General features: G+C 35.4%; 1 protein-coding gene and 1 pseudogene across 1 annotated transcript in view; one reads left to right on the top strand and one right to left on the bottom strand.

Moving 5' to 3' along the window:
* Positions 1–20,544, bottom strand: part of LOC141812203 (uncharacterized) — a 35,831-nt gene extending 15,287 nt beyond the window's left edge. The window contains exons 1-6 of the mRNA XM_074700242.1: positions 20,386–20,544; positions 12,212–12,361; positions 11,317–11,493; positions 1,795–1,883; positions 1,642–1,706; positions 1,356–1,458 (exon numbers count right to left, since the gene is read on the bottom strand). Coding sequence (XP_074556343.1) covers positions 1,356–1,458; positions 1,642–1,706; positions 1,795–1,883; positions 11,317–11,493; positions 12,212–12,361; positions 20,386–20,530 — 729 coding nt within the window. The 5' untranslated portion in view covers positions 20,531–20,544. The remainder of the gene's footprint in view (positions 1–1,355; positions 1,459–1,641; positions 1,707–1,794; positions 1,884–11,316; positions 11,494–12,211; positions 12,362–20,385) is intronic.
* LOC141812279 (uncharacterized) lies at positions 17,403–19,323 on the top strand (annotated as a pseudogene).
* Positions 20,545–21,410: the final 866 nt, after the last annotated feature.

The raw sequence follows: 21,410 nt of genomic DNA, 5'->3' as shown, positions 1-21,410 counted from the left end.
TCTTTGATATTATCATTGCTACTGATACATGCCATGTATGCAGTTTTGTCGCTATTTTTATGTTTCAGGATGAGTAGTGATAAATAAGAGAATAGCTTATCCAATGAAAATTTGAATGATTGTGAAAATATACACTAAGAAAGTCATGGTAAAGAAAAGGTTTACCATTTTCCTTTTTATCTTAGTCATGATATTCGTCAATGAGATATTTTAAAGGTTTCAACATGTCATGGAAACTATCTCAAGTTGGTTCAGGAAAATCATAAAGGTATGTTAATTGGGAGCATACACAATAAAGCCATGTGATCGTAGGACCATCCAAACCAGTTCAAATCCAAATTTGTTCTCTTACTCGGTAACAATATACATTTATTTATTGGCATACCATTTTACCATCACTTTTACTGATGCAGAATTGCAATGGAGCAATTGATAAACTCACGTATCTACATGGACTCCTAGTTGTAGAAGTCAAGGGGCATTCAAGGTTGATAAGATTGGTGCATAAAATGTAATGGCAGCATGCTTACTTGATGAGGTTCACCTTTTAGTAAAGTAGTTTAACGGGAGCTGCTAATGATTCTTGCACTTTTATAGATTCATTATGTAGATCACAATGTCAATGTCAATTGCAGGCAAATGCCATATTTTGTAATATAAAAATATCAATTTGTATTTATTATGCTAAAAGAATTAATCTCCCATTGGTCTTTGTAGACGAATTTTATGTTATCAACAATGGATGCCCAAATATGAAGAGGGGGTTTTATTGGTAATAGAGGTGAGCATTACCATCGCTCCAATTTTCAGAAATGTGCCCCTACCATTGCAAGTGAATTGTTCGATGAAAGGCATTCATCTCTTTGTAATGTGATTGGATCATGCAAATGCCATATTTTGTGATATAAAGATATCAATTTGTATTTATTATGCTAAAAGAATTAATCTCCCATTGGTCTTTGTAGATGAATTTTATGTTAACAACAATGGATGCCCAAATATGAAGAGGGGGTTTTATTGGTAATAGAGGTGAGCATTACCATCGCTCCAATTTTCATAAATGTGCCCCTACCATTGCAAGTGAATTGTTTGGTGAAAGCCATTCATCTCTTTGTAATGTGATTGGATCATGTTTTGGCATATTGAAGGCTAGATTTTCAATCCATAAATTGATGATAGAATGTCCTCTTCCTAGTAACACCTTTTCTTCATGATATTTTATATGGACTGTTGCTCATTCTACATGATGAAATTAATTTTTTTATGCTTAAGAATACACACTAACACTATAATTCAGAAACAAGGAATCAGTTAAGACATAACTAATATATGATTGAGACAAAGAGACACATTACCTTACAGCGTGAACATAACTTGACACCATGAAAGTTCAATTTGTTGATTTTTAATTCTTTCCATAGGTCCTCTGAAAATGGATCACACCCATCAACAAGGATGCTGAAAAAATAAAAAATTACAAGTGTGAATTCCTGAAAACTTGATTAACTGTTGATGGGCATATTCATGGTAGAGTACACAAAACCTAAAACTAGGAGTTCTTAAGATGTTATTCCAGTAGCATTCAACATTATAAAAGAATGAGTTTTATATAGTTCTAAATTCTGCATAATAATTTCTTACTTTGGTCTGAAACGATTAATCGGTAATGGTTCATCTAGAAGTTCATTCAAAGCATCCAGTGATCCCTGCAAATGATATTAGAGAATAGAAGTCTCATTTTTTTCCAAACTAATGATTTCAATCATGCAGTTCCATTGTATATATGTACCTAACCTGGGACACTAATAAGAACGGGAACCCATCAGTAAACACAGTCTTGTATCCTTGAGCATAGTTTGGATCCACAGCTCTGATTTCTATTTCTAAACCATCAACAACAGATGGAAGTTCAAGTCAGCATCTGCTGATGTGTCAAACATACATGGAAACAACAAGTAGAAAGCAAATGGATTACGCTGAAAGGACAATCTTGCAACTAAAATTACAAATTTGACATGATTTAACCATTTTTATGCGATCCAGATAGAATAAGTAACTTGTCTGAGTAGCTTCTGTATTCGTTATCAGAAAATCATCCAAAGCAGAAGGCATGAGCTTATTCTATAAAAATGCTTAATATATGCCACATGCAGTTCACAATTCTACATGCAAAGGTAATATAAATTCTGAGCTAACTGCACATATAACTTGGTTTTCCAGGATAATGAGGTTAGCTTCAATTAGTCTGCAATTATTGTAAAAGAAGATTTTAACCTTGTTATTTTAGCTATCATCATGAATTATACTAAGTTTGCAACTTCTATTTAATCTACCTCCATTCTAAGAGCTACAATTAGGCCATATGGTCTACCAAATCTTCTAGACAAAATACTTAAATCAATTACATAAAGTTATGAATTTATCATCCATCTTCAGGAAAAAAAGAAACCAATTTGAAGGTAATATCAACATGAAAAATATTTGGCAACCACCAAAATAGGCAAGAAAGGGGGATAAGAAAAACACCTGAAAATAATCTAGTTTTTTTTACCTTTTTGTTCATTCCCCTCTTCCTCTCCTATTCCCTAATCTCTCTTACTCATCCATGAGAGCAAATAGATCGCTATTTATATCCTTTGAAAAAAGGTTCATTATCATTAAGCCCTATTAATGCCAACTCCTTTCAGACGGCTACATGAATCTCATCACTTCATTCAACTCTACACAAGGTTACATCATCTGTAATATTTCAAATCACTTTTAATGCAATTAGATAGAGTGCTCACTGATCTCCCTCTACTCGAATTGATTCAATTTTTCTAATTCTAGAATCTATTGGTTGTCTTTCATTTTAAATATGTTTGCACTACACCGAAAATTATCTTTACCAATATATACTTACAGACACTTCCAATAGTGCCAGCAAGCTTAGTTGGTGTGTCCACTTTTGCCAATGCTAACTACATGTGTTACCATATCATTTATCCTGCTACCACTTCAACAATAGCTAAAGCTTTCTTAGGACTGATTCCATTTCCATTCCTTGTAACCCGACTCAACACCAACAACTGAGTCCCCTTCACCAGCACAAGCCAAAGGAAGACTACAGCAGCTTAAGTGAAGGAACCATGCCCCTTCTTGCTGGGCCACAAACCCCAATATCAACCGTAAGATGGTTCAATCACTAGCATTGTTGACCCATGATTCATCAAAGAACTAATCATCATTGCTACGGTATTGACAGTGAGCACCGCTCAGCTGCTAGATCTATCCATTAATGAATAAACAATTCATGAGACGGGTGTGGAGAACCCAGGAGTAAGAGAAAAGAGATTCAGCCACCACCAAAAGCATGATGAGACCTACTTTGATGGATGACTATCTAGACTAAGGCTTCATTTATTTCACAGGAAATACTTTGTAGGAAAATGTTTCTCAATTTTTCAGTTATTGGCGTAATGGAAAATTATGATAAATCAATCAATGGAAAATATAAGCAATTTTTTTAGGAAAATGACTTCATTCGAGAAAAAAAAAGTAGAAGTCATTTTCCCCACACATTTGGACAGGACAAACAATCTTTTGTGGTCAGTTGGTGATGAGCGTGAACCACAAGTGCACGGTCGTCATCAAGTAATAAAATCATTATTCTCTAGGACTATGTGTCAACTATTAGTTTACATGCAAAGCAGGCTATCTAGATGAATCGAATTGAGAGAATTATTGGCAAATTAACAAAACTTTATGGAAAGCAATGAGAAAATCAATTCTTTGAGACAATACTAAGATTTCGATTTCACCATGATGGACGTTCACAATCTAGTTGTAATTTCTTCTCTTACCTCAATGTTAGATATGCTTGAAGGTGGTTTATCCTAAGATAATCGATATATCCATAAAGAGACGACAATAACAACAATCAAGCTTTATCCCACTAGGTAGAGTTGGCTATAAAGATCCTTCTACGCCATTGGGTTCTATCCCTTACTGTATCATCATTTATATTTAAATAAATTGTATCTTATTTTATTGTTACTAACCAAATCTTTTTTTATCTTCCTTTTCCTCGTTCAATATGCATATTTATCATAATTTCACGTCGTCTAACTGGAGCATCTATTAGTCGTCTACGTATATGTTCATATCATCTTAAATGTCTCCATAAATTTTTCCCTCAATAGGTCAACCTTGACTTTCTCTCTAATATTTTTTTTCTTATTTTGTTCATTCTTGTGTGTCTGCACATCCACTTTAACATCCTTATCTTTTGCTCATGTGCTTAAGTCATAATTCAACATTCATTTTCATATAACATAACAGGTCTAACCGCGCTTTTGTAAAATTTTTCTTTAAATTTTAAAAGTACTTTACGATCACAAAGAACACATGACGCTGTCCTTCATTTCAACCATCCTGCTTGTATTCTATGTAAAATATCTCTCTCAATCCCTCTATCCTTTTGTAGAAATGATCCTAAATTTTAAAACTCTCAATTATAAATAACTCATCATCTCTTTTCTTAACAATTGTCTCATTAGGTCTAATATAATTAAACTTAAATTTCATATATTCTGTCTTTACTCTATTAAACTTAAAATCTTTCACTTCTAGCGTTTCCCGCTAAGATTCGAGTTTAGCATTTACTCTTTCACGTGTCTCATCTACTAAAATAATATTATCTGCAAATAACATGTATTGTGGTACCATATTTTGGATGTGTCCAATAAGTATGATTAATGTAAAAAGATAAGACTTAGAGATGATCATTAATGTAACCCTATCTTTATGGGGAATGCTTCGGTTAATCCGCCTGAAGTCTTCTCTCTTTTCATTATATTTTCATACATATCCTTAATTAGTTAAATATACGATATGCTAACACCTCTCTTTCTAGAAGTCTTCATATAATTTCCCTTGGGACTCTATCATTTTCTAAGTCGATGAATATCATATGTAAGTCTTGTTTTTGTTCCTGATATTTTCAATTAGTTATCTAAGAAGATGTATAGCTTCTATTGTTGACCCTCCCAACATAAATCCAAATTGATTTTTAGTCATCGTGGTCTCCTTTCTTAGTTTTTTCTCTATTACTTTTTTTTAAAGTTTCATAGTATAACTCAATAATTTAATACTCCTATAATTTGCACACTTTTTTATATCTCTTTTATTCTTATATAAGGAAATTAGAGTACTTACCCTCCACTGATCGGATATTTTTTTAGTTTTTAATATCAGGTTGAATAACTTTGTAAGTCATTCGATACGTTATTTTCCTAAGCACTTTCATACCTCCATTGAAACATCATCTGGTCCAACTGCTTTTCCATTTTGGATCTCATTTAAAGCTTGTTCTACTTTTGAAGTTTGAATTCTATGATAAAATTTTAAATTTCTATACTCATTTTACCTATTTAAATTATCTAAGTTAAGTTGGTCATTTAATATTCATTAAAAAGTTGATGAAAATATCTCTTCCATCACTCTTTTATATCCTCATTATGTACTAGTACTCTATTGCATTAATCTTTAATACATTTTATTTGAATAAGATCTCTTATTTTCCTTTCTCTTATTTTAGCTATCCTATAAATGGCTCTTTTCCCTTCTTTTGTATCTAATTTTCGATATAAGTATTCAAAAGTTTCAATTTTAGCTTCATTTACTACTTTCTTAGCCTCTTTCTTGGCTATTATATTTTTTTCAAGTTTTTCTCATTTTTATAAGTATATAATATCTTATAGATTGTTCATTTTTCTTCGCTTTCTCTTGTACTTTCTCATTCTACCACCAAGATTCTTTACTTGGTGGTGCACGTCCCTTTAACTAACCGACTATACTCTTTGCTACTATTTTTAACTTTGATATCATATTATCCCATGTCGTATTCGAGTTATCATATATTTTTTATAATACTTGTACTCCTATCATCTCCTTAAATATATTTTATTTTCTATCATTTAATTTTCACCACTTCATTTTAGGAGTCGTACATATTTTTCTACTATTGATATTATGCTTCAAGCGTATATTCAACACTACTAACCTGTGTTGAATAGTTAAGTTTTTTTCAAGGATGATCTTGCAATTTTTACAAGTCTTTTTATCCTTTTTCCTAACCATAAAAATATCAATTTGTGATTTATTATTCTCACTTTTGAACGTGACTAAGTATTCTTCTATTTTCTTAAAAAGCATATTAGCTAATACAAGATCATATGCTATCACATAATCCAATATAGTTTTACCTTCTTCATTTTGTTGTTCCAAACTCATAACCTTCATGCACCTTATCATATTTCTCATTTTTCACTCTTACATGTTCATTTAGATCTCCTATTAAAATCATTTCGGTTAGCAGAATGTTTTGTCATACTTCATCTAGATTGTCCCAAAATATAGATTTGATGTGTTTATCTAATCCTACTTGAGGTGCATATATGCTAATTACATTAATAGTTTTTTCGCCAACACTATCTTGAAAACTATAATTTTATTTCTTTTTTTAACTACTCCTATTACTTCATCCTTTAGCGAATTATCGACAACAATACCTACTCCATTTCTTGTTTTACTGTTTCCTGTATATCATAATTTAAAATTTGAATTCTATATCATCTTTGTCTTCTCTCCTACCTATTTTGTCTCTTGCATACACAAAATATTAATTCTTCTCCTAATCATTGTATCTACTACTTCCATTGTTTTATCAGTGAGTGTTCCTAGATTTCATGTTTCAAATCTTATATAATTAGATTTTTTATAATATTTATTCTTACCCAACCTATGGTTTGAAAACTCTTGCATATTTAACACTACACCTGAGTTCTCATGGAGATGTAGTGGTCCTTGCCAAAACGTTAACGTCGGACTCTGCAACGCGTTCCTTACAGGAAATATCCTAGCATTAATACAATAGTTTGATTGATACATTCATTAAATATTTGTCTTAAGTCCATGCTAACTGGCAACTTTATACGCAACTCTCGTCCTTTTTCAACCGGCCTTAGGACCAACTTTGACAGGTTTTGTCCATAAAGAGAAAGAAAAAAAAATCCACCAATGTATCTATCTTAACGCGACCCTTACTTTCGTAATAGTCGAATCGGGATAGACCCTTTATGCTATGTGGCAACCAATGTTTACCTTTGACAGAGTTTGAATCACTTTCATGATTCTTCACCTCTCAGTTCATCCCCTAATCTCTAATAATCGCAACATATATTTATATGCTAGATCCTAGGTTAAGGTTCACATCTCAATCTATCAAGAGAAATCCATCCCTTAATCTTTGATCATGCGAACATACGTGTATACATAAAGCAAAATCCAAGTGAATCAAGAATCGAACATGGCATAGATAAAAGAGATAAATTACAAACATCAACTTAACATCGGGTTACTTCATAATCTTAGAATTAAGGAGACTACTCCATCACAATAGAGATATAAGCCAAAAATATCAACGAAAACATTTTACAATTAGAAAACGAGAGTAAGGTATAGAAAGAACTCGGTTGCAGATGTCATCAATGTCTCTACAAGATCTCCACATGCTCTTCGATGGTCGAAAGCTCCTCACTCCTTGGACGTCTTGGAGAACAACTCTCTTTTGGAGTCTTTTATCATGAGAACCCCGCATACCTGTAGCTGGCGCCCCTTGGTTCTATTTATAGATACCAAAACATAACATGCTTTCCTAAAAACAAGGGAGGGGTAGGCCGTGATTAGTGTTGGAGGCTTCTCGTCAAAACTCACAATGAAACACGACCATGGCAGGTGCCATGGTCAGCTCGTGTTTCTTGTTGGATGCTCCAGGTGTAGCTCCATTGGCAATCTAACTCCTACATGATCCACGATCATGGTGGCTACCACAATCTGGTCATGGATCATGTTGCAATGTTGCTCCTTCAACTTTTCCTCTCCAAAACACGCTCCAACACTAAGATCTTCACGTCTTATCAATAAAATACACAAAGCAATCATCTGAACTAAAAAGATAAAAAAATACAAAATGCAAAACTAGAAGTTTATATAAAATATGTTCATGTAATGCAATAAATGTATGCTAAATGAGACCAAAAATGTATGTATAATTCATGTACATCAGTTGGCTAGAAGAGTGGTGTGCCGAGTGGGTTGACAGGCCAAAGGGATCTAGAAAAAAGTCAGGTGTGCTAGTCAAGCCATGCTGACCAGTCCAACCTGTGTAGGGCAAGCCCAACGAAATAGATAGTCAGACGGGCTCTAGTCGGTCGTGTTTCATGATTTTTTATATCTACAGATGATGACTATAATTTATGGTGGTCATGAATATAATTGAATCTACGACTTAGACGAATAGCTCTCTTAAGCACTATTATTACCACTAGCATCACACTTTTCCAATTGCATTATAGACATTATTTGTCTCTAGCATAAAAGAGTTTATCATGTGATCTTGGTAAGTACCACCATACTTCCCCTTCGATACTCATGAATGTACTCCTTGAACCTAAATCACTCTCAGATTTGGGATCTTAGTTTTATCCCTAATATAATAGATTTTATCATTTTTAAATCCTATTAATGATTATTCATGCAGGCAAGGGTTTACTTACTGAAAGATTATTTTAATTTTAAAGTCCTTAACGTACCTAAATTTTTATTATGAAAATAATGTAGGGAAAATAGCTCCACCCTTGTGGTCAGGTTTAATCACGGTGTTTTGATGGTTTAGCAATATAATTGAAGTTAGACATTTGTATTTAATTATTTGCATTGAATATGTGGAGCTTATTATGGATTATTTAAATTATAAGTGATCAAGCTTGGATAAGGGATTTCATAGATTGAGTGCGGAGCCATGAGGAACTTCGAGCTTGTAGATGGTTATCAAGCTTGCTGAAAGAATCGAAGACCCTTTGCGTTTATAATGTTGTAATCTTGGATTTATTGTTTTTTTTTAGGGGGGGTGTATAGGTGATTAGGGGTTCCTATTGATGTTTAATAGCCTACATAGAGATTAGGGCTTCCTAGAGCTTATCTTCTGAGTTGGGTCTGCTAATGCACTGAATTTCAAGTATCATCGATTACCCATGGTTTTTTGGTAGAATGTTGGTGATTAGCTTTTGAAACTCGATTAATAGAATAGTCAAGTGTAGGCTTGACTTAGGTGTGTTCCCAAGTGATGTTTTTGTCGATGCCTTAGGTCTCAAACCTTAGAGTAGCTTACTAGGCTCATAAGTTAACAAAGGCTTCCTAGCCTATTCCAATTAATTAGAAGCTTTGTTTAATCGACTAGATGATGCTAGTGGATTGAAAAAAGAAATTCAAGACAATTGGAATCATGGTTATGGGAACAAAATATTTTTGTTTAAGTTTGAATCGACAATGGATCTAAAAATATTAACGTTGGATTTAATGGAATTATTCACAATTGACTCAAGAGGGCCCCAATCGACTAATCATCTCCCAATCGACTAGTCATCTCTTAGTCAAATGGTCATCTCCTAGTCGACTAGGAGACCACTAGTCATCTGGGAGATGATTAGTCAATTTGGAACCCTTGAATCAATTGTGAATATTATTAAATCCAACATTTATATTTTTAAATGACTAGTAAACTTGGTCATGTTAGCAGTAGAGCGATCATTTTAAACATTAAGTGAATATTGAATCATGGTTTATAAAGCTTAGTTTGTTGGTTTGGGCAAACATTTAACTTATTTGGAGCTCATTGCTATAAAGTGCTCAAATCATTTCTATGAATTTGAAACAAATGCAAGGCTTCAATTCATTCTCTAGCAATCTTTCTCTCTTGTGCTTTATTTTCATTTCATAGGGAGAGATTGTGAGCTTTAAGTAAGCCCTTGCGTTTTCTCTTTGTTTCTTGTGAGAAGGTTTGTTTCTAGAATTCTACGAACTATTCTTATACTATTTTGTGCACTGTAAAGAACTTTCTAGCTCTAGTAAATTCCTAGATAAATTTTTTAGGGTTTGCACCATTACCTTAGTGTAAAGGAGCGAGTTAGTGATTTTTGTTTTATGGGTAAGTCACAATTATGCAATAGGGCTAAAGAGGAGCATCATCTCCAAAGCTCATTATAGCATTGTGTTAGCATTTCTTTAATTTCTATTTCACATTTCCAACACTTTTGATTTTCTTTGGCTATCACATTCTATAAGTTGTCACATGCACACACTTTAAACTAACATTTCATTAGTCATTTATTAACCACCACCCCTCTACCAACCATTTGATCCAACAATAAAAGCAGTAATGATGTTCTCAAAGACATATAATCAACCTTTTCTTGTTTTTGTGCTATACAAGTATCATTCATTAAACCACATGTTCTTATACTTAAGCAAACTAATGTTGTTAAATGCAAGAATCAATATTTACTCAATATTGCACATACTATGATATTTTATATATGTTCCTATATAGTATTGGGGTGCGTAACTCTCACCCATGTTACCTTATTAACTAAACCTCATGTTTTATACTCAATGGTAACCACCCTTTTCATGTATTTATCCTCAACAAAATGTCTTTTCTTTAGTATTAACCTTTGGTTGTTTATGTCCTATTCATGTTCTTAGATGTGGGCAAACAAATAATAGCCTAGATCCACTCATTGCATTATCTCAAGTTATATGCGCTATGGTCTAATGTCTCTCATTTCTTATGTCTCTACTAATTTAATTTCTTTAAGCATACTTCCACTATCCACTGAAGGGAATTTCATAAGTGTGAACTTATGTTTGAATTTTGAATGGGCCACCCAAGGGAAATAAAGGACAATAAATTTCCCTAAACCACCTAAGAGAAATAAAGGTTGCCAGTACAAATCGCAATGTATTGTTAGACTTAGTGTTGTCATTTGTACACCTATAAACGAATGGAAATTTTGATAATTAATACTTTCTGGAATATTTATGACTTTTTGATAAGCCAAAACCCAAATCCAAAATCTGAACATTAACAAGAACAATGGAACACATCTCTAAGATTCAGTGCAAGATCAATATTGCCAACTATTAACTACAAGGAGATATTGAAAAGAAAATTTATTTTGTTGACAATGAAGTGGTTGAGATGAAAGGATCTAGTTAACATAACACATGCAAAGTAACTTGGTAGACTGAGGCACCTAAAGAAGAGACTAGCAATCTTATCCGTGGAGGCTAGACAGGAGCAGGATGTGGAAAAGTTACCTTAGTTTCCTCTCTATGATAAATCCTCCTAATCTTAATTCATCTTAGCAACAAAAATTGGCAAAATTAAATAGTATAATCATGAGAGCAATAGAAAGATCACCAGAAAACAATTACCAGTGTTGAAACGCACTAGACGGCTTGGTTTGCCTAGGTACTTCGTAAACCACTCAAATGCTTCATTTCCTTCATCGAGTGCAGAACCCGACCATTCCCAAACAGATATGTCATCAACTGGGACACACTTTTTATTCAAAGGAATCCTCAGTGCTTCCATATCTGGAGCTTTTATAACTGCAGAAAATGTAATCAAGATGAAAATTACAGCGGACCATGGATAATAAGAGAATGTGTTACTTTTTTTCTATGAATAGATAGTTTCTGAAAATACCAATGAAAATTATTAATGAAACATGTGCATTGATATCTAGTTGATAGTTTTTGAAGCAAGATATTTATAGATAGCCATGCTGAAGGATCAGGGAGAAATGGAAATGTGATTACAATGAACACACACACACACAAGTTTTTGTAAATTAAATAAACCACGTAATGAACTAAAATGGAATATTATGGGTTGTACATGGAGTGCTAATAAAGGACAAGGTATATACATATAATATAGGTTTTATTTATAGTACCACCCATCTAATCTTTGGAACCCTTCCACTAGTCCCATCGAGACTATGCTTTCCCAAGAGGCATACAATAGTCTCTTACATTACAAACTTCTCAAGCTAACATGCTTGTGTAGGCTGTTTTAATTATGCACCAAAGCTTTAGGTCCTAAAAATTGTCTTTAAAAAAATGATGGTTGACTTGTATAAACAGGGTTACACTGCTCCCTGTTATTTAGCACACTTGTGTCACATTAGAATTTTTTTAATTCCACATAGCTAATCAAATACGTAAAAGAAAAGACACCATACATTCTCTTAGTATTCATCATCCAATGCTAGAATTTTTAAGTATCAAAACAACTAAAATCAACATAGAGACAAGTATAACGCACCCATATATGAGAGATCAGTTGGCTCCCAATCATCCCTGAATGCATCCATTGGCAGCTCTATATCAACTAAAGCAAGCTTTGGCTCAACTCTTTGCGTATATGCCCTTCCTTTTGAGTTCACAACCAGCCACTGGCGATCCCATCGAAGTCCTACAGAGAATGAAGCAGATCAAGGATGAACATAGATAATCAATTGCATCTCTAGCACCAGTTCACCAAATTGATTAGAAGAAATTTTTTCTTCTTGGGAATATCAAAATTTATGAACACTAGCTAACAATATACCAATTGTAATAATCATTTTGAGCTTGTTACTGAGATTAACAACTAATAAAAAATTCTGTGCCCAGAAATAAACTAAGTAGTTTGGCACCTTAATTGGTTGTTTTACTTGCAACATATAGCAAATTGATTTCGGTGTTTGGAATATAATTTATCAGACCACAGACATAAGTAATTTATGCACAGAATCGTGTTTTAAGCATAGTTATGAAAATCAAAGAAGTATAGGTTACCAAGGCAACATTGTTTATTTAAATAATATACAAATAACATATTTAATATTAAAATGGCACAAAAATAAACAAATAAAAAACCATTAATATGCTAATGCATCATATAAGTTTTTAAAAAAAATCAAGCAGAGAATATTGGTATGTATATCAACATAAAATATTTTCTATATAATGTGTAAATTGGGAAATGGGATTTCTATGCATAATTTGGGAGGTGGGCAAGGGTTACAAGGAAAGGGTGAACAAATAATGCTCAGGGTTTGTTTTAAAAGTGCAATTGTCCCTTCTAATTATCAAATAGTAGGGTTTCAATGTTGAGGTATGTATTCAAAAACAGCTTAGGTCTTACAAAACTGAAAGGTTTACAAAAGTCACTACAAACACAATTGGGTCACTCAAATCACACAGATCTTTTGGCGTTTTGGTCTTGTAATAGCCGCAAGCGACCCAAAGCACCGATTGTGATTTTTCTGGTCTAATTGGTCGAGACAATGCATGGCAATGTCTTACATCCAACAACGATATGGCTGGTGCACTTTTTACTTGCTTAGGTCTTACAAAACTGAAAGGTTCACAAAAGTTACTACAAACACAGTTGGGTCACTGATAATTCGCTATTGACAAGGTTAATTAGGGACTATTTTGGACTACATTGGTTGCATTTCATGTTATAATTGGGTTTATGAGCTTAATTCTTCATTTTTTTTGATAATTTTGAGCTTCATTCAATATTTTAGCAATTTACAAGTATTAATGGTTTGAATTTGATGATTTGCAGGGAATTAAGATGAGGCCAAAAATTGAACCCAATTCGGAGGCTTGGAATCAGAAATTGGGTTTAGATTGGGTTCAGATTGAGTTCAGATAGGTTCAAAAACTTTGATTTAATTCAAATCTGGCTCAACTTGGACTGAATTTGAGTCCAAATCAATTTGGAGTCGGTCAAACCACATCAATTGGATTTGGTTAGCTGATTTAGGCTTAAGCTCAAGCTTGAGTCCAGTTCAATTACAGAAGGTCCGGCTGATCAAGTCAAATGGCGCAGTAGTAAAACACCCGAGACTGAGAATCGCGAGAGTGAGCTCGGTTTCTAGGTTTCTCCTCTTCTCTCTCGCGATGTCGATTCTTCTGCCGAGCTCCCATCGCGTTTTCGCCCTCGCCTCCATTCCATTCTCCCCTGATCATTCCGAGCAACACCGACAGCATCTCCGGCCGACAAGTGCCAACACCACCACAGACGCAGCGTGCGGCGGCCGACTCTGGCAGCGATTGTAGCCAGAATCAACCAGTCTCCTGGCGGCGATTGTAGCAGGGGATTCCCGCACGTCCGCGACTTCCACCGTCCCCGGAATAGGGCAGGTAAGGGTTTTCTTCTTTTCTTTGTTTTGGACCTCTGACGGTGATTGTAGCAGGGAGTCAAGGCAAAGGGGTTGGGCGATGAGCTCCGGTGCGAACCATCTTCTGTTGGCGCAAAATCGACCGAAATGGGTGTGATTGGGGCTATTCTGTACTGATCCGAGGAACCCTAAATTGCCTATTGTTCTATTCTATTCTTCCCTAGTTGTTCTGATTCTCTTGGTCATTCCCTGTTTTTCTGTTCTTACGAATCAAAACCCCCCCCCCCCCCATGTTTGTTTGTTTACATACCATGTGGATTTTGGTTGTGTGGAGGTTAACTGTGACTTGGTTGTTTGGTTGCCTTCCCAAAGAGATGTGGGTAGACGTGAACTGTTTGTGCATGGTTGTTTGTTTAATTGAGCTATTTTGGCCGTGAGAGGCATTCCAAGGGCTTGTATGTTTTGGTTGAAGACATTCATGTGGTTCAGTTCTTGTAAATAACTAATAACTTATGATTGATTATAAATTTTAATAAATGATTTGGTTGTGAATAAGTATGTTATATTAGATTTGGCATGAGTTAATATGTTGTTGTGTTGTAGGTTTGTAGGTTGTTTGTCTTGCAATTGTACTTTGGTATGGGATTCTGTATGATACATAATTGTTGTGGTATATGGTTGTATAATGGATTCATGTTTGTATAGTCCATGTAGATTGAATAGTGTGTGTTATGTAAATGAAAGTATGTTGTATGATGTATGATGAACTTGTAGTATCAATAACTAGTTATGTTGCATGCAATTATTGTTGTGCTATTTGTTGTATAATTTATAATAATCATGAATTGATTTTGCAAGATTTGTAGAATTCATGTTGTGTAGTTTGTGTATGTTGAGTGATGTGTGTTGTATGATTCATGATGTAGAAATTAGTTTGTATTGTATGTTGTATGTATAGTGTTGAATATTGTATGTTAAGAATGTTGTATGACACATGTGTTGGGTTTTTCGAGCCGCAAAACCGCTTTTGCGTGCGGAAACCTCGAAGCCCCATGACAAAAAGGATCCGTGCAAAACAAGAAAAATGCTTGTACATGCTTAAAACCTTAGATCTACACTAGATCTACGAGATAAGAACTTTACCCTCGATGCGTGCCCTTCGCGTATCCCGCTCGTCCACGATGGAGTCGGATCTCAAGAGCTACTCGTGTAGTCTCCTCTACGGTATCCACTCGGACAAATATGTGGAATAAAAAGCTTAGAGTGTGCTAGCACCCTTAGAGCTTTTGGCTAGCAAGAGGAGAGGGAGAGGAGAGGAGAAAATCTCAAGAAGGAGAAGGGAAAAAGTGCTTCAACGTTGGGGATGAGAAAAAGCCAACGTTAAGAATGAGAAAAACCATTTTTCATCCACTTGTGGCCCCCACCATTAAAGCTCATTAATCCTTATTAAAGCCATGAATTCCCATGAGTTACAACCTCTTCTTGTAACCTCCCATGAGGTGGCATGATGATGTGGAGGCTCACTATTGGCCATCACTCATGCCACCTCACCTAAAGGTCAAATGGTCAAGTCAATAATTGACCATGATGTGGCATGAGTCAAGTCCACATAAATGATGACATGGCAAAAAGTCAAGTCAACATTTATGATGACATAGCACAAAGTCAAGTCAAACTTGACTCCCAAAATTTCTCCTTCTCAAGTCAAGTCAAACTTGACTTCTAATCTCCCAAAGTTGATCAAATCAACTCCACTAGTCTAGTTTGGATTACACCTTACCCAACTTGATTCATCACATGAATCTCATCCTCTTGGTTCATCACATGAACCTACTTTCCACCTAATTGTCCTTTGAGTGTGACCCTATAGGTTCTTGTAACGTTGGCAATGCCCTAAACTCATTTAGGTACATAAGTAGTGAGCGGTATCTAGCAACACATCACTACTACCCAAGTTACAAGAATGTTGAGATCCAACATCACCTTGTGACTACTAATTGTGACTCTCACAATATGTGACCATGTCCTTCTATCCTTGATATCAAGATTGATTAAACCGAGGCATAGACCGTGTCATCCTCTAATCAATCTATGTCTTGAACTCCAAGTAGACTCACTCAATCAAACGAGCTCAACATCTCATGTTGACTCATTTGGGCATGGCCATGCACTTTAGTGGTCTCACTCTATCAAGAACTAAGATATCACTCCCGTCATATAGGAGGGATAGATCTCATCTACATCACTCACATCCCACTACATAATTTGTTACATACCCAGTAATCGCCTTTATAGTCCACCCAGTTACGGGTGACGTTTGACGAAGCCAAAGTATGTAACTCCTTATGTTGGGAACCATGGTGACTTCAGGTCTAAGGACTAATAGTCATACTAATAGCCACATGAGAAAGTATATGACACTCATATAACGATCCATGATACTTTCTCATGGCGGGTCATTCAGTATACATTCTCCAATGCATACCCATGTGTCAACATGATATCTCATATCCATGACTTGTGAGATCAAGTCATCATGTTGACCTACATGCTAGTCTCAACGTATTAACATTGTCCTTGAATGTTAATACTTGACTATGTGAGATTAGTGTTGAGCTAGGTAGGGTTATGTTGTTGTATATTAATTGTATGGAATTCATTTTGTATATTGATTCATGTTAATAAATGGAATTCAAGAAATAAGCTGTTAAATCTTTTATTTACATGTTGTTATAATGTGATACATAATTCTGTAAGTTGTTCATTTCTGTAAATATAATTGTTGATTGCTGATTGTTATTGTAAATTGTAGGATTTAAGTTGAATAAATTAAGTCTATAAATAGTTAGAAATGAATAAAGTCAATAACAAAATCCCGCACCAAATGTATAGGACAGTTTCCATCATTGACTCCAAGAGAGACGACCCGGACCTCTCTACACTACTTTAGCGATAAATAGGAGTTTGGTAAATAAATAAATAAATAATTTTGATAGGTGTGAGTGACAACAAAATAAGGGAATAAAAGTACATAAATAAACAATAATTCCCTAATAAAACACACGTCATCAAAATTTTGGCGCCGTTGCCGGCGACTTCATAAGATGTTTGTTGTACCTAACTGTATATTGGTGTTGTTTATTATTTTTGATGATTGTATTCATGTTATTCACTTCATTCTATTATTCTTTTGTCTATTTATTCATTGTATATGTTTATTCCTTTATTCATTTGTTCCTTTGTTTATTTATTTATTTTAGTTTTATTTATTTATTTATTTATTTTAGTTTTATTTATTTATTGTTTCATTCTTTACTTTGTAGTTTTATTGTGAGATGTATGACCAGGTCTTCAGGAGAGAAGTTATTTGAGCTAGATCCGGAGATTGACAGGACATTCCACGCTTTACAACGTATTCAAAAGAAATCATCAAGTGTTCTGGACTACAGCTCATCATTTGAGGAAGTAGACATGGCAGATAAGAACAGGACTTTGAAGGAGTTTGCTGCACCTGACGTGACATATCAATATTCTTGCATCAGTTATCCGGTCGTGGAAGGTGATTTTGAATTGAAGTCTAGTATCATACATTTACTCCCTAAATTTCATGAATTGGCAGGAGAGGATCCAAACAGGCACTTGCACGAGTTCCATGTGGTTTGCTCCACTATGAAACCACAAGGTATTTCAGAGGAAGATATAAAGTTGCGGGCATTCCCTTTTTCCTTATTAGGAGCAGCTAAGGATTGGCTGTATTCTCTTCTACCGGGTTGCATCACTTATTGGCTCGATATGAAGAGGATGTTCTTAGAGAAATTCTTCCAAGCCTCCAGAACCACGACCATCAGGAAGAGCATTTGTGGTATCCAGCAGATCGTGGGAGAGACATTATACGACTACTGAGAGAGGTTCAAAAGACTTTGTGCAAGCTGCCCGCAACATCAGATCAGTAATCAGTTGCTCGTTCAGTACTTCTATGAGGGACTGCTTCCCATGGACAGGAGTATGATCGACGCAGCGAGTGGAGGAGCACTGGTGAACAAGACTCCTAGCCAAGCGAGGAAACTTATTGCAAATATGGCGGACAATTCACAACAGTTCGGAGTAGAGCTCTTGTTACTCAAGGAGTCAGTGAAGCTTAGTTGGCCATCACGGAGCAGCAGGGTTTGAAGAACACTATACAGGAATTGACATCTCTGGTGAGGCAGATGGCAGTTAATCAGACAGTCCACCCTTCCGCTATTCCTGCACCTATTATGAAGGTTTGTGGTATCTGTTCGAGTCCAGAACATTTTCTAAAATAAAAAATTTAATCTAAATAATTAAAAATAAAAAATAAAATATTTTTTAAAAATAATAAATTAATTTTATGGCGGCGTCGCCGAGACCGCGCGACGCCTCCGGAGGCGTCGCCGTGCTCGAGCGAGGCGCCTTCGGAGGCGTCGCCGCGCCCGAGCGACGCCTCCAGCGGCGTTTTCATGCCGGAATCGTTGTGCCGGTGCTGTGCCGATGCCGATACCGCGGCGGAACAAAAAATTTCGTCCGTATTGCGCGATACGGCTCGATATTTTAATCCTTGGACATATGTCCATCTCTTCGTCAGGATGAAGTATATGCAGTGGCGAATCAGTTCCCTTCCCGTCCTCAGTACCAGCAGCAGCAATACAACTATGATCCGCATTCAGCTACGTACAATCCGGGTTGGAGAGATCACCCAAATCTGAGGTACGGAAACTCATTTCAACAGCAGCAGTACCAGTCACCACCTGCATTCCAGAGGCCAATTGCGTATCACAACAATCAAGCTACTTCCAGCTCACCTCCACAACAAACTCAGAATGCTTCAGGACTGAAGATGAAAGATCTTATGCAGCAGTTGATTTCTCAACAACAACAGCATCAGCAGATGGCAGATACAGCCATTCAGAATTTAGAAAGACAGATCAGTCAGTTGGCATCCAATGTAAATCAAATGCAGTCACAGGGGTCTAGTCAGTTGCCTTCACAATCCATTCCAAACCCGAAAGGTAATGTCAGTGCAATTGTGCTTCGGAGTGGCAAAATCATCGAAGACCCTACCGTTTCAGTACCAGCACCGGACCCAAGCAGCTCTGATCAGATCATAGATTTGGAGTCACATCCACGCCGATCAAGGTCCAGCGTACCACTTCCCTTCCCTCTGAGGCCAGTGCAGCCTAGGAAGAGCGTTGAAGAAGAAAAGGCTTTGGATGAGGTTGAGTTGCCCTGCCAAGCAATGTAATGCACTTGGCCAACTTAGCTAGCAACCCTAGTAGCTCAAATCGCCCAAAAAAAATCATTTGTGTTATTTAGGTTTTTTAAAGCATGATATGGGAGAGATTTTGATTGTGCACAAGTTGGTTGGGTGGAGCATTCCAGATGCCTTGAGGTGAATTTGGAGCCTTTGAGATATCATATTGCTTGTAGCAAGGAGGATTCAGCTTTTGGTGTTTGAGAAATGCTAGCTATGATGTTTTTATCATTCTCCATACAGGTATTGAGGGAGGAGTCTAAGGTAGATAGAAAGGACTTCTGTAGAAGGTATGGTAGTGTTTTGTCTAATTCTTATTGGATGTTTCTTTCATATATTATATAGATTTGGAATCTCTCTATGAAGTACACTTATGATTAACTACAGTAAATCATTTTTGTTCTTACTGTGTGATTGCATTGTTCAACCATGGGAGGTGAAGATTCACCATATGGGCGTGTGTGGTGGTGGTGATTCTACTTTCTACAAAGACCAAATTTGGGTCTACACTGCAAGTGTATAGTTTGAGGTGGCAAATTCGACCAAGTGGTGCTAAAGGCCTCCTTGCCCAACAGATGGTATCACAAACACTTGTGAGCCTAACATAACTACCTTGCTGCTTAAGTAACAATGATATATGAATATTGACCAAAAGATGAAAACAACAGCAAATCATCCAAACTGATTAATCATCAATTTGCTTATCACTGACACAAATTAGAATATATTTAGCTTAAGTATTTGTCTATTAACTAAAATCAAGGAGAACCATATATCCTATTAGTCTTTGTCTTCAGGTGGATGGGTACACCCAATTACCCAAAGTACAGACCTATTAAGATGGACAAGTAAAGTCTCCCCAACGTATTCGACCAATAAAAAATATCACAAAAGAGAGCTATTTAGTTGTCAAGTCTAGAAGAGAAGTATAAGCACCAGTCGCAGACAAACTATCTCACTTTCAAGATCAAGACCTATTAATTCCCAGGAAGAAGTAAAAAAAAAAAGGGAGGATAAAAAGGCAATTTTTCGATGAAAACCAAGTAGGAGTACCAGTGGAGGTGACGCAAGCTTGAGGGACGGAGATCCCACGGCAAGACTTGATGGGGTAGACGAAGATCGAGGCGACGGTAGCAACGGCTTCTGCCGGCTCCCGCGACCCAAACAAAGCAGCCAGAACCGAGGAGGCCTTCTCCATGTCGCTCGTCTTCTATGCTGATGCCCGTCTGTCAGATTCGTCTACTCAGCCGTTTTCTTATACATTTTGCCGCGTGCCCTTGTTGGCCATTGGATCAGCATAAGGACTGCTTTCCGCGCGCATACCGGACCGCTAAAAATTAACCAAATTGTGTTTCCATGGAAAGGAAGAAACACAAGATTGAGAGATATAAAAAATAAATAAACAAAAGGAAAACTGAATTTGGAAAGAAAAGAAAAGGTAAAAAATAAAATTTTTAATTCATCTCAAAAATATTTTTAGTTTAATATTAAAGTAAATTTATTTAATATTTTATTTTAATTCAACTTATTTAAAAAATACTAATATTATGTCAAAATATTCTTCATTAACTTATCAAAATTGCATAGATTTTATTTAGATTGGTAAAGAGTTTTGAATCCGGCTATGATAATTTTAAATTGAATGTGGATCCAATTTAAGTAATTTTGATTAGATTAAATAATTTTAATTAAATTGATTAAAAAAAATATTAATATAATAATATTTTTAATGTATAATAATTTTAATTAATTTAGAGTAATTTTTATGTTGTAATAATTAAGATCACAGCTACAAATAATAAAGGAAACGTAACTTGTATAAGGTTATAGTAAAAATTGAAGGTTAAATTTGGCTTATAATAAAAATAATAATATTCTATAATTAAGTTAAAAATAAGAAAAATACTATAATTCTTTCTATTTCTTTCCATTTACATTTCTTATTTATTCCTATTATATAGATTCCACGCAATACCTTCTTGACTTGGTCAACATGGGTTCCACATGGTATACCTTTGACTCGGTCAACGTAGACTCGAGTTAGTTAGAATCTCAAAATTATGTTTAAAGTAGGTCGC

This window comes from Curcuma longa, chromosome 18 (genome assembly GCF_044706935.1).
Source record: "Curcuma longa cultivar G26 ecotype Majalengka, Jawa Barat chromosome 18, ITB_CL_G26_1.1, whole genome shotgun sequence".
NCBI classification, from domain to species: Eukaryota; Viridiplantae; Streptophyta; class Magnoliopsida; order Zingiberales; family Zingiberaceae; genus Curcuma; species Curcuma longa.
The sequence above is the reverse complement of the archived record's forward strand: the minus strand, read 5'-3'. Positions and strand labels throughout refer to the sequence as shown.